Source organism: Schistocerca gregaria, chromosome 3, assembly GCF_023897955.1.
Source record: "Schistocerca gregaria isolate iqSchGreg1 chromosome 3, iqSchGreg1.2, whole genome shotgun sequence".
Lineage (NCBI taxonomy): Eukaryota > Metazoa > Arthropoda > Insecta > Orthoptera > Acrididae > Schistocerca > Schistocerca gregaria.
In genome coordinates, this window is record NC_064922.1 from 463,354,736 (window position 1) to 463,368,034 (window position 13,299).

General features: G+C 43.4%; 1 protein-coding gene across 1 annotated transcript in view; it reads right to left on the reverse strand.

Annotated features, from left to right (window-relative positions):
* Positions 1-13,299, reverse strand: part of LOC126356120 (aminopeptidase N-like) — a 238,540-nt gene that overhangs the window by 176,593 nt on the left and 48,648 nt on the right. The window contains exons 4-5 of the mRNA XM_050006821.1: positions 10,083-10,189; positions 565-714 (exon numbers count right to left, since the gene is read on the reverse strand). Of these exons, the coding sequence (XP_049862778.1) occupies positions 565-714; positions 10,083-10,189 (257 nt within the window). The remainder of the gene's footprint in view (positions 1-564; positions 715-10,082; positions 10,190-13,299) is intronic.

Consider the following 13,299-nt stretch of genomic DNA (forward strand, 5'->3'; position numbering starts at 1 on the left):
TGGGACGAACAAGGGAGGTGTACAATCGAACAGCAAGGTGTGTGGGGAGTGAAGAGGTTGGATTGATGAGAGGGTAGAGCAGGCATAGCCGCCCCATTGCCTTACGACGCACGTCATCGATGTGGGGGCGCCAGGTGAGGCGTTGGTGCAGGGTAGCACCCAAGTACTTCGCAGTAAGAGTCCAGGGTACTGGGGTACCAAGGACCGTCACCTGAGGGAGCCGAATGGGAATATGGCGTCGGCAGATGATAAGGGCTTGGGTCTTGGAGGGATTAAATGCCAGACGCCAGGTCCTAGCCCAATCGGTTAGGGAATCTGTAGCCCCCTGGAGCCGCTGCTGTAGACCTGCCGCACTCCGAGAACGAGAGAAGAGTGCAGTATCATCTGCGTAGAGAGCTAAATGTACCCTCGGCCCAGAGGGCAGATCGGCTGTGAAGAGGAAGTAGAGTAGCGCTATCCCATGACCTCTGTCACCTCAGTATATAACTGCCACATCTTCCATTTCTCGCAGTTACAAGACTTTTTACTGCATTCAAAAGAAAGACCTTTTGTACATATACTCACGTGGCGTTGATCAGTGGAGTGTTGAAGAGCACGTTGTAGCCTTGCTGTGGGCGGAAGGTAAACTCCCAGGTCGCCTTGATGGCCGGCTCGTCGTAACACGGCATGGCCATCCGCGCCCCAGTCCTCTCGAACTGGGTCACTCCCAGCCACCTGCAACAGAATGTGGTACCCTGCAAGTAATTCTACTACAAATTCGATATTTGAAAACAACCATCTGTTGATGAGGCTGTCTAAGCCGATGAGTTGCAATTTCTCTCACGTAGCGATGAAGCACTGAAGCATTCGAGTGGAAAATCGTACTCTTTATTATTATTTGAGACCCTAGGAGATAGCGTACGAGATTTAAACGCCGCAGAATTACAGATATCTGGTAAATATCTACTGCATATCTCAGATGCAAACCTGTTTAGTACTTCGATAATAAATATTCTCCCTGCAGCTGTGTACGCTGATTTGAAACATACTGGCAGACTGGGACTCGAACCTGGGACCCTTGTCCCTTGCGGGCAAGTAATCCACCGATTGAACCATCTAACCGCGACTCACGACCCGCCCTCAAGACCTTACTTGTGCCAGTATCGCATCTCCGACCTTCCAAGTTTCACAGAAGTTTTCCTGTCTTCCTATACTTCATCTCCTAGCTTCCAAACTTCACAGACGTTCTCCTTCATACTTTGAGGGACTAGCACGGCTGGAAGAAAGGATACTGGAGAACCAAGATTCCCAGGTTGGACTCACAGTCTGGCAAACACTTTTAATTTGCCACGAAGATTCATAGCAGTGCACGCTCCGAAGCACCAGGCAGTGGCTAAGCCATGTCTCCGCAGTTTCCTTTGTTTCGAGGAGATGCGGAACTGGAGGAAGAATTTATTTCATTTATTCGAATGGCTCATTTGCAGTTTAAAATTACTGGGATATGGCATTAGTAATACTGTATATAATAGGAATATGAAAATACAAAACTACATATAAAACAAACTAAATGTCAATATCTAGGTCCCTAATCCATATAAGAGCCATATCATTAGCTTCCATGAGGTCGCTCCAATTAAACTGGTAGGAACGCAAGGGGCATTCATCTCTAATGAGCCTGATTGTCTGGTTCGGAGGGTCACAGTCACAAACCGGAAACTCTGTAACATCCCGTTTGTAAAGAGAGTCTGCGCATCAGCCATGCCCAGTACGAGCTCTGTTCAATTTGATCCACAGTTTCGTGTAGAGTTCTGTGCCATCAGTATCACAGTCATACTTTCGGAACCACTTACGCTCTTCACGATTTTCAGTAAGTTGACAGCTCTGGTCCCACAGGTCTCTCACCCCGGTATTACTGGCATCTAGCTGTTCTGATTGTCCTAATGGTGGGTTTCTTGAAGGGGGTCTATTTCGTCGTAAACTTGGTATGTCTTCCTGGATGGATAATTCCAGGTTCTCCTGTAGCTTTCGGTATTGCTTAAGCGAGGCCTCATTTCTGCGGATTGCGGGTGGGTAGACGCTGCTCAGGAGAGGAAACGAATAAATCGGTGAGGAAACGAATAATTCGGTGTTGGTCGGATCGCCCCAGTTATTAATCAATTGGACGTCAATCAAGTTGGTGTGGCAGCTGTTTAGCCACACTGGGACAAAATACTCGGCTGCTGAGAAGACTAGCGCAGTGAATGATGTGCGCTAGATATCTGCCGAAGCTCCCCATGTCATTCCACACAATTTTTGAATAATGTTATTACGAGTTTTTATCTTTCCAGCAGTATTTTCAACATGTTTTCTATATGAAAGGGTGTGAAAGGGTGCCGTCAAGGGCGACACCAAGGTACTCAGGATATTTGCTATGGCAAAGAGTGTTTCCGTGAAGTTTCACTTTGAGCTTGTTTCTTTGTCAGTTGGATTGTACATACTTCGGTTTTACTTGTACTGGGTTTAAGTCGCCACTTTCTAAAATAGGCGCTCGTAACGGCTAGATCTTCAGTGAGAACTGTCTCCGCTCGTCCAAGATCATTGGTTCTACAAGCAAGAGCGATATCGTCTGTGTAGCAGAATTTTGTTGACCTGGTATTGGGGAGATCGGAGATATATCGGTTGAATAGTAGAGGGGCTAAGATGGAGCCCTTTGGAAGACCATCACCTAATTTCCTGCTCACATTTTCTCCCAAGTAAACATGGAAATATCTATTGTTTATCATAGTATTGATGAGGGCTACGGTTTTAAATTTGTATATCATCCCTTCTCTCCAGACTGTATCATATGCCGCTGTTAGGTCTACGAACGCAACAGGTGTCCTCAAGTTTTCTTGAAAAAACCAGCCTCTATGAAAGTTACCCAGAAGAATTTTAATCTCTATGAAAGTTGTTAGGGCCAGTACATGGTCACAGCAACTCCCCTGTGGCCTGAAACCCGCTTGCTAAGCTGGCAAATGTTCCAGAATGAAGCCACTAATTCTATTATAGATGAGCCTCTCCAAGAGTTTATAAGTACAGCTCTAAAGAGAAATTGGTCTAAGCGTTGAGGGTGGTCAACTGGTTTACTTGATATCAAAATTGCCACTATTTTTGTTCTCTTTAGCTTGTTGGGGTGTGATCCACTATATAGGATGTTGGAGAAGAAGCGGACCAGCCATCTTTTTTTACCCTTACCCACGTTAATCAGAAATTCCGCGTGTATACAATCCAGACCAGGTGCTTTACCATGTTCAGTTTGTTTCAACGACTCATCCAATTCAGTCAGTGTAAATGGTGAAGAGAAATTGCATTCGTTTGGGCACTAGCTTTTAGAGGCGTGAATTCTTGTTTTATTTTGGAAGTATATTGTTTGTCACGGGATGAGCTATATGTTTCAGCTATGTGGTTAGCGACTTGGTTATCTGAAATACCAGGTTTCTGCCCGGGTTTATTGGAAGCTCCGCCAAGCTTACGCAGAAGACTCGACGCCTTTCTGCCCTTGCGGAAGTAAAGCTGAGAGGACGGGTCTCGAGTCGCGGTTGGATGGCGCAGTCTACGAAGCACCTGCCCGCGTGTGACAAGGGTCCTACTATTGATCTCGGTCCTCTTCACAGTTTTAGGCTGTTTACTGTTTTTTTTTAATAATTTAACTTAAATAGAGGAGAAAGGCTTTAGTTCTTCAGAAGATAGGGAAAAGAAAGGACTTAAAGAATGTCAGTGCAGAAGAGCGGAACGTGATACACTACTCGTGGAAAAAAATTAACTCCCTCTAATATTACTTTTGACCATTTTACTGTTTTTAAGTCAATAATGTGTGATGCATCATTTTAGTGTATGGGAGATGTAATTTGCTGCTGTGGTATTTTTAGAGGAATGTTAGATGAAAAATGGAAATAAGCAGAATGGGTATTTCCTGCTCTTAGTTCCTGTTGCGAGAAAGTCTCCAAGAATTCGCAAATAAGGTGGGCTGCACGAGGTGCCGATGTTCCCACCGGCATCGTGTAGCTGCTTAAAGAGTCTGTAACGGTGAAACGCTGAAATAAGTTGCCTCGGTAATACATTAGCGGCAGAACTGCCACTGCAGAGAACACACGGTCGAGAGGACCTAAGCAAGAGGATTACTACGGCGTGGCCCCATGATGGTGTTACAAAACTTTGCAGAAAATGAGAACACGTATACCAATTCTAAAAGACCGTTTTTAACAATACTAAGGCAGCCTGTCATTTTACAGCCGGTATTAGTACGCAAAGGATTTTTCATGGACGACAAGATACCTGAGCTGACTGAGGTCTAGTGTGTACACGAGTATCGCGACAGGACTGGAGGCGGCACGGACACAGATGTGAGCGAGAACAGGCTTGGGCAAAGACCAGCCGTCCAGCCGACGTAACGGTGATACACTGTACCACGTCATCTGAATAAGACTGCCACTGGATGGAGAATACCGTGAGACTTACTGGTACAGGGGCGAATGTAATAACTGGGAAGTGAATGCCAAACCCCTGTGGAAGTATCCTGCTTGCGGTTTCAATGATAGACGGGAGAGGGACGCGCTATAACTTAAATATAGGGTGTCCAGGTTAAACATACAATAATATAAAATGTAATAACTGGAAAGTAATGCAGATGTTTATTGACGATATGTTTGTTCAAGCGTGGCAACTCATTCCCCTCCCCCCCGCCCCCCCCCCCCCCCACGCACACAGTTAATACACCTCTATATGCGCACCTTTAGTGACGCGATAGACATCTGATCTGTATTCCACTTCTCTTCAAGCGTTTTGCAGCGTATCGTAACATCTGCTCAGCTGCGTGAGTACGATAGCAAATATCTGGTAGATCACGAACTGATGTCTGGTACCCTAGATTCCTGATAAACCCCCATAAAAATCAGGTGGTCTAATGTCTGGTCTTCTAATGGGCCGAGCAATCGATGAACTATCTATCCCAGTCCAGAGATCTGGGAACTCATGATCAAAGAAATTCATCCAGCGTTCGCAAAATGGTATGTTCCGCCATCTCGTTGAAAGATCACATCACGAGGAAGATGTCACACAGCTTACAGCTCAAACATGTCTACATACGTTGTTGCGTTAACAGTACGCTCCGCGAAGAAGAATGGGCCTATAATCCTGCTCGTCAACAATTCACATTTGCACGCAGACACTTGGTGGGGTGGTTAAGATCCTCATGTGTAGCAATTCTGCATGTTTTCCGTGCCGGAAGTGTGGAACAGACGAAGACGAGAAATAGACGAAGTCGAGGAATGCCTGTCTGTCTGAATGGTCTCTGCAAATGTTCCTGTAGCGGCTGGTTGTAGGGATCGGTTTTGTGACGAAGCTGCAGTTTCTACGTACGTAGATGCAACCTTTTGTGCACCACAAAGTGTACTGTCGAATGAGGTAGCTGTAACTGTCTACTTTATTGTCAGATTGACCTACGAGGGCTACGGATTAATTCAACAGCAGACTCTGAAACTGCGTGGGGTCCTATATCGAATGCAAACTCCCAGTTTCCCAAAGGATCTTAGCCCATACTCAAGCAAAAGACGGCATTGTACCAGAGTAACTGACTTCCCGAGAGAAAGCATACAGAACACTTTCTGTTGTGCGAGCAGGAGAGCTTCTGTAAAGTTTGGAAGGTAGGAGACGAGGTACTGGCAGAAGTTAAGCTGTGAGGACTGGCATGAGTCGTGCTTGGGTAGCTCAGTTGGTAGAGCACTTGCCCGCGAAAGGCAAAAGTCCCGAGTTCGAGTCTCGGTCCGGCACACAGTTTTAATCTGCCAGAAGTTTCACTTGTTTGTATTATCAACGAATTTCATATGAACAAGCTGTGACCATAAAAACGGACAAAAGTACAATGAGCGTGAGGGAAACCATAATAACAATTTGCACGGGATTTGCTGTACACGGACAGTTTATGCTTACTGGAATTAGGTTTTCCCGCGCAACGGTTAGCCTCGGTGGTGAGGACTCCGGACGCCGCGCTGGTGTTACCGGAATGTTGAGAAGTGCGTACGGAATTTTCATGAATCGTCATGGAAACTCTACAGAACGCCCACTATTTCGTGTTTTATATTGCAATTAACTTGAATAACTTTTCCAGGGCATGCTCATCTTTCATGGAAACGGCTGTGGCCACACTTGTGTATAAGTGCCTCATGTGCGAGCACGAAGAAAATAGGGATTTTTTTTATCGGCGCCTTCAGAGAGACCTTTGCACCCGATTCCACCTCTCCAGCCCATGTTGTTAAACCTGTTTTTACCTGAACACAACTGCCACACTCCCCAACCTCCTATTTTACCTTTCTTAATGCAGGAACGACCGAAAAACTTGTCTGTGTTTGGTTTCTTATTAAGGTAGGTCGATTTCTAGATGAGGCCCTTATTTTGTCTATGCGAGCGAGTTTGAACACGAAGACCTCTCTCTCCCTTCTCTTCAGTACGCGGACGTTGTACAAAATCGTCCGGCACCGTTCTGGGGCATATTCGCCAAATGTGCGTCATCTCTGTCGTTCACAGCACTGATTGACAGTTAGTCTGATCGTTTGTACGATTGATCGTAATGATGCGGGATGAATCATTTTACATTCACATTGCACATTCATATCTAAATATGGCTATATGCTGATTTACAAGGTTTCCAAATAGAGATGTGTGTTGGTAATTCTTACCCACCACCTTTTTCACATTACGAAAATAGAAATTCTAGTGCGGAAAAGAAGGAACTGTCAAAGGGAAACTTTTGGTTTGTTTTCAAATTTAACTTTGCTGTCTGTCAGACAATTTACATCAGTGGGTAAATAATCAAAAATTTTGGTGGCATCAATGAGCTCCCCTTTTTGTGTTTAATGTGGAGTTTTGACTGTACTTTTCTCTTATAGTATTGTAATTATGAACGTTGTTGTTCCTTTCGAACTGCACTGGATTATTTACATCGAACTTCATGGCGAATAAATCTATTGTGCAGAAGTAGTCAGAATGACAAACTCCTTTAAGGGATGTACGCAATATCATCGTGGATGAGTACCACATATTTTTCTTATATCACGTTTATGAGAAACGAAGACATTCTTTCTTAAAGATGGATGGCACAGAACATTATTTCCTGACTTATTGAGTAAAAATACGCAAAACACATCAATTTACTGATTTGTTCTTCCCCAAGATTTGCAGTGATTCAAATGGTTCAAATGGCTCTGAGCACTATGGGACTTAACATCTGAGATCATTGAGATCATCAGTCCCCTAGAACTTAGAACTACTTAAACCTAACTAACCTAAAGACATCACACACATCCATGCCCGAGGCATGATTCGAACCTGCGACCGTAGCAGTCACGCAGCTCCGGAAATAATGATTCCAAGTGGAACTGTAGCTGAACTTAATTGTGTTTTTTCCAGTTTAAATTCTCGTTAATATGAACACTAAAATTTTGAAGTTTCCGCCCTTGTTGTTATTATTATTATTATTAATATTTGTTTACAAAGTGTTACACTTGCCACTGGTGTAGCTCCTTGAGAGGTGTGAACAGTTCTACGAAAACTAACCGAACCATTCTCAGTAGAGACAATACAGACAGGAAAACAACTATCCATGCCACAGAAAAATGACGTAATTTACACGGAAGTTTGGACATGAAACGTTGTAGTCGACAAGCCTGGAAATTATTGAGAAACCTTAAAGTGATCCTACAGTTTCTCTCTTAGGAGTGAGCAAAGTCACCGCTGATCAAATGTCACACCAGCTGTTTTTGAATCGTGAAACCACAAAAGCGTAAAAGTAACAAAACTCAAAAGATGTGAATGATCATCTTCGCACTCGATTCACAGTTGAAGAACTAAGAACTGCTGTTCATCGAATGAATCCTGAATTTGATGAACACTTGTGTTGCTAGAATGATAATCCCAAAGATCTGCCGCAAGAAAAACTAGTGCCCTTGCTTCAGCCAGGCAAAGAAGGAATAACACACGAATTTCGGACCTGTACCACTTCCGTGTCATCTGTTTCAACATGTGTAGAGAATGATTTTACATCGAATTTCTGAGACTGTCGAGTCCGCAGCTCGTGGTCGTGCGGTAGCTTCCCGCGCCCGGGTTCCCGGGTTCCATTCCCGGCGGGGTCAGGGATTTTCTCTGCCTCGTGATGACTGGGTGTTGTGTGCTGTCCTTAGGTTAGTTAGGTTTCAGTAATTCTAAGCTCTAGGGGACTGATGACCATAGATGTTAAGCCCCATAGTGCTCAGAGCCAACAAAGGAATACCGACTGACTCCATTATTCAGTGTGTGTTGCAGAACAGACGGAGAATACAGAAGAATGGCCTTCCCTTCCGAAGTGTGCTGGCTCTAATATTACATAACATATGTACCAATGATCAATCAACACTGGAACGCGGTCCTTCATCTATGCAGATGACATTGCTGTCACTGCTCAGGGAACGACATTTGAAGAAGAAGAAGAAGATTCCGAATTAAAATCTGCTCTCGAAGACCTTGTCATTTACTTTGACGACAACCACTTGAAACTCATCCGGATAGTACTCAAGTTTGTGAGTTTCACGTACACAATAAGTAGGCGAGAAGAAAGATGAGCATCGCTTGGAAAGGATGCAATCTAAATCACTGTGTCCAACCTCAAAGCCTAGGTTAAAAGTTTGATCGATCTTTACTATCTCAACTATAATGTGCAAAGGCTTGACAGAAGATAAGCATCAGGAACATTATCTGGGAAGTAACAGCACATGGGGAGCGCATCACAGCGTCCTCCACACATCCACTCTTACTCTGTGTTTCACTGCTGACAAGTACACTACACACCGCTCCAGTCTGAAGGAACTTCACAAAAGCTACAAAAGTTGATGTGGCTCTTCATGACGCAGGCTGCATAGTCATGTGGTGCCTAAGACCAACTCCAGCTCACAATATCTTTCCACTCAAGGGGGTAGCACCTCCGGGTGCAAGAAGAAAAAATAGTAGTAGAGAATAAAAATAATACACAATAAACAGGTCCAAGGCTTCCATTGTTTGGAAATAATTCCTATCCATCAGGAACTAAATCCAGAAAAAGCTTCCTGCTTACAACAGCACTATTTGCAAGTTCATCAGAAGTCCACGGGACTGAGATGTGGGGAGAAAACTTTCCTGGAGCGTTATGGACAGCAGAATAGAAGCAACCATCAGATTGCCATCTCCAGTATTGGACCCAACAGACCCTCAACAGGTTGAGTACAGGGGTGACAAGTGGCGAGACTAATTTGAGGAAGTGGGCTATGTGTGATGAATTCTGTGATGATGGGGCAAGGCAGGACTCTTGTCAACTTGTTGGCTTGCAGTAATCTGTGCAAACCCTGTGACATGGAAGACTTGTTTGTAACGAATGACTATGCCATTTTGGCTGCTAAACAATGGACTCATAAAAAGTGAAAATCTTTGTAATTGACTGTAGATTGTAGTTTTTGTTATGTTGTGTTCTAGTGTCCTTTGGACTCAGATAAATAAATAAATATCGCTGTATCTCTACATGAGCAGAACTGAATAAGTAGTGCGTTTTTTACGTTTGAGTGTGACCATTCGCACGAAACCATTTAATAATGCTTTCAAGAATATAATTTACCATTTCTTCTGTTGTTGAATGTAGGCTTGATTACAATCATAGTCTCATCCGCAAAAAGAACTAATTCTGCTTGTTGTATATTAGATCGAAGTTCGTTTACAATTAAGAGAAACAATAGTGGATCTAAGATTGAGCCTCGTGGAACCCCATAAGTTTTAAAACTTTGTATTATTGCCTCATCATCACATGCTCGGATGCATGATAACGAATTGCTACTAGGCTGATGGTAGCATCATATGTTCAATGACAATCAGCAGAATTTTGTAATACTTTTGAGCTACTGAATGATGTGCTATAAGTATTCTTATATAACAGCTGCTGACAATATGTTAGCTGCTCCAGTAATTTATTTCGACCAATAAATTTGGAGTTACTTGAGCTTGTTTTATTTGTAAGCACAATTTGTACACCAGTTTCTACATTTCTCAACAGTGTGTAACATTCAAAGAACTTGTGCAGAGATGCTACTCACCTAGTCTCTCCATCTTGCTTGTACGAGCTGCGGTAGAAGCCGGCCAACCCCTCACGAACATCACCAACGAATTCCAGGACCAGAGTCAATCGGTCACCGGCAAAAACCTGCGACAAGAACAACAACAACAAAACTAACTTACTCCGTAATCACCAGGAAGAAAGGCAGGATAAGTGTAAAATCTGGCCGACCTGGTGGTCGTTAGAGGTAAACAACAGCTTGAGGAATACGACTAATAGAGCACTTGTGGCTTATTTCAAGAGATCGGGGCATTTTCCCGAGGTCATATAAAGAAATCACAGGAAACCTAAATATAAATGATACCTAGTGATTTGTACCACGCTCTTCCAAGTTACGACCATAGCGTTTTAATGACTGTGTCATTTCTTTTGGGAACGATTATTAGGAAATTTCAACTTCAAAATACTGGCGTTTCACTGTATTCCATTCGTGTGTCGTGTAGAACAGAGAGCGTCTACAGTTAAGAAACAGATTCATTTTTAGAATGAAAGTTATTGAGTCGAAACCTGTCTTAAAGTTTATCATGTACACTTACCTGTCTCATTAAGGCTTAGAGTGATGTAAATTATTATTCTTGTGCTTCGTCCCTCGAATTAATTTTCTTGCCAGATTGTAAGTCTCAGTTATGAATGTGATTTGTTTCATATATTGTAAGTAGGTGGTTCTTCAGAGTACGTAAATAGGGAAGACTTCACTTATTCAACGACTAATTTGTGATCAATGAAATCAAATCATACTAGTTCGCTAGGGTAAACCTCTGTCATCGTAGAATAAGATTACAATGGCTGGTACTATCAAGCGGTATAATTTGATTACTTTTACCATTATATGATAATACTATCGAAACTACTCACTGAATTAATAAAATCATATTGCAACTTCTCGGTGGCCAGCTCTTCTTTTTTCAAGTTTTTATGTAATTCTTGCACTTTTTATACATCTTTCTCTAGTTCGCAGTTCTTTTTTGTTGTAATTTAATGACTCATTGACAGACAGGTTACCAGACGCTATGGATGTTATCGTGTGCAGTGAGCACTCATGATATTCGTCACATATGATTAGTGTTGTTCTCATCGTAACACCTAACACTTGCTCCCGCTGTCTAGTAGCGTCATGTATGAGACAATCTTCTTTATTTTTCTTCTTCTTCCCATTCCTCATCTTTTCCCGTTTTTCGGTGGGGCCTGCATTTGTTATATGCTATGTGTTACTGACTGTCTTAATGGTAGTTGGTGTCCAGATGCCCTTCCCAACGCCGGAACTCAGCCCCCCCCCCCCCACACACTCCCCCTCTCCTCACTACCTGGGGCGAATTTGAGTATCCCATCTGTTTACATCTAGAGTGAATCTCAAATTCAAGTGTGCGGACGCTTACCAATTGTTTGCGTAACGTGTAACTGAGGTTGCACGTGGGTACTAGCCTGGTATTATCATAGGTGGACGTGGGAAACCTCCTATAAACTATAACCAGACTGGCAGTACGGAGCAGGATCTCCTTCTGCTGATTAGGGTTTCCCTTGTTTGTCCGTATCATTACGTGAATGTGTTGGACCAATTGTTGTCCCATATTTTGGGTGGTCGTTTGGATAGTCGTTTCTACTTCGGTCGTCACGTGCACAAATTTGAACTGGTTTCGCGTGGTCCATCCTCTTACAGTCTCTTATTCTTGTCTTCATCCATTTAATATTTATTTTAAACTGATCCCTTATCTATACATTTGTTCTATGGTCCCACATGGTCACTCCTTGGTTAATATCTTCACTTCCCCTGCTGTTTTATCTTATCGTTTCCGCTCTAGTTTCTTCTGCAAACGTCATAACAGAACGCTCCATTGTTTTCACATATTTTTATTTTGCCCTCTGTTGCAACAAATTTGTTTCTCCGTACAGTGTTTTGCAGGAATCCGCGGAATGGCCGCGTGGTTCGAGGCCCCATATCACGGATTGCGCTGCCTTTCCCGCAGGAGACTTGAGTCCTCCCTCAGGCATGGGTGTGTGTTGTTCTTAGCATAAGTTAGTGCAAGTTAGTTTAAATAGTGTGTAAGCCTAGCGAGCGATGACCTCAACAGTTTGGACCCTTAGGAATTCACACATATTTGAACACTTTTGCAGGAATCCGGCTAACCTTATTGCTTGTCACTTGGTTATTTGCTTTCGTGGTTAAGTCGCTACGTAATTAAAGCTCATCACTTATTCAGTTGACACATCACGTACTTCTAATATGCATCTACAGATGTTTTTGATGTTACCATACTCTTTGATATTTTAGATGAGATTTCCAGGCTATACTGCTTAGCTATTTTACTGAATTGGTGAAGTAACCAATGAAAATCATCCATATTATCTGCTATCAGTACAGCATCATCAGCATAATACACTGAAGCGCCAAATAAACTGGTACAAGCACGAGTACTCAAGGAACCGTGCGACTGCTGCGGTCGCAGGTTCGAATCCTGCCTCGGGCATGGATGTGTGTGATGTCCTTAGGTTAGTTAGGATTAAGTAGTTCTCAGTTCTAGGGGACTAATGACCACAGCAGTTGAGTCCCATAGTGCTCAGAGCCATTTGAACCATTTTTTCGAGTACTCAAATACAGAGATCAGTAAACAGGCAGAATACGGCGCTGCTGTCGGCAACGCCTATATAAGCAACAAGTGTCTGCCGCAGTTGTTAGATCGGTTACTGCTGGTACAATGTTAAGTTATCAAGATTTAAGTGAGTTTGAATGTGGTGTTATAGTCGAGCGATGGGGCACAACATCTATGAGGCAGCGATGAAGTGGAAATTTTCCCGTACGATCACTTCACGAGACTATCGTGAATATGACGAATCTGGTAAAGATCAAATCTCCGACATCGCTGCGGCCGGAAAAAGATCCTGCAAGAATGGGACCAACGACGACTGAAGAGAACATTCAACACGACAGAAGTGCAACTCTTCTGCAAACTGCTGCAGACTTCAGTGCAGGGCCACCAGTAAGTGTCAGCTCCTGAAACATTCAACGGAACGTCATCGGCGTGGACTTTCGGAGCCGAAGGCCCACTTGTACGCCCTTGATGACTGCAAAACACAAAGCTTTGCGCCTCGGCTGGACACGTTAAAACCGACATTGGACTGTTGATGACTGGAAACATGTTTCCTGGTCGGACGAGTCTCGTTTCAACTTGTATCGAGCGGATCGACGTGTGCTGGTATGG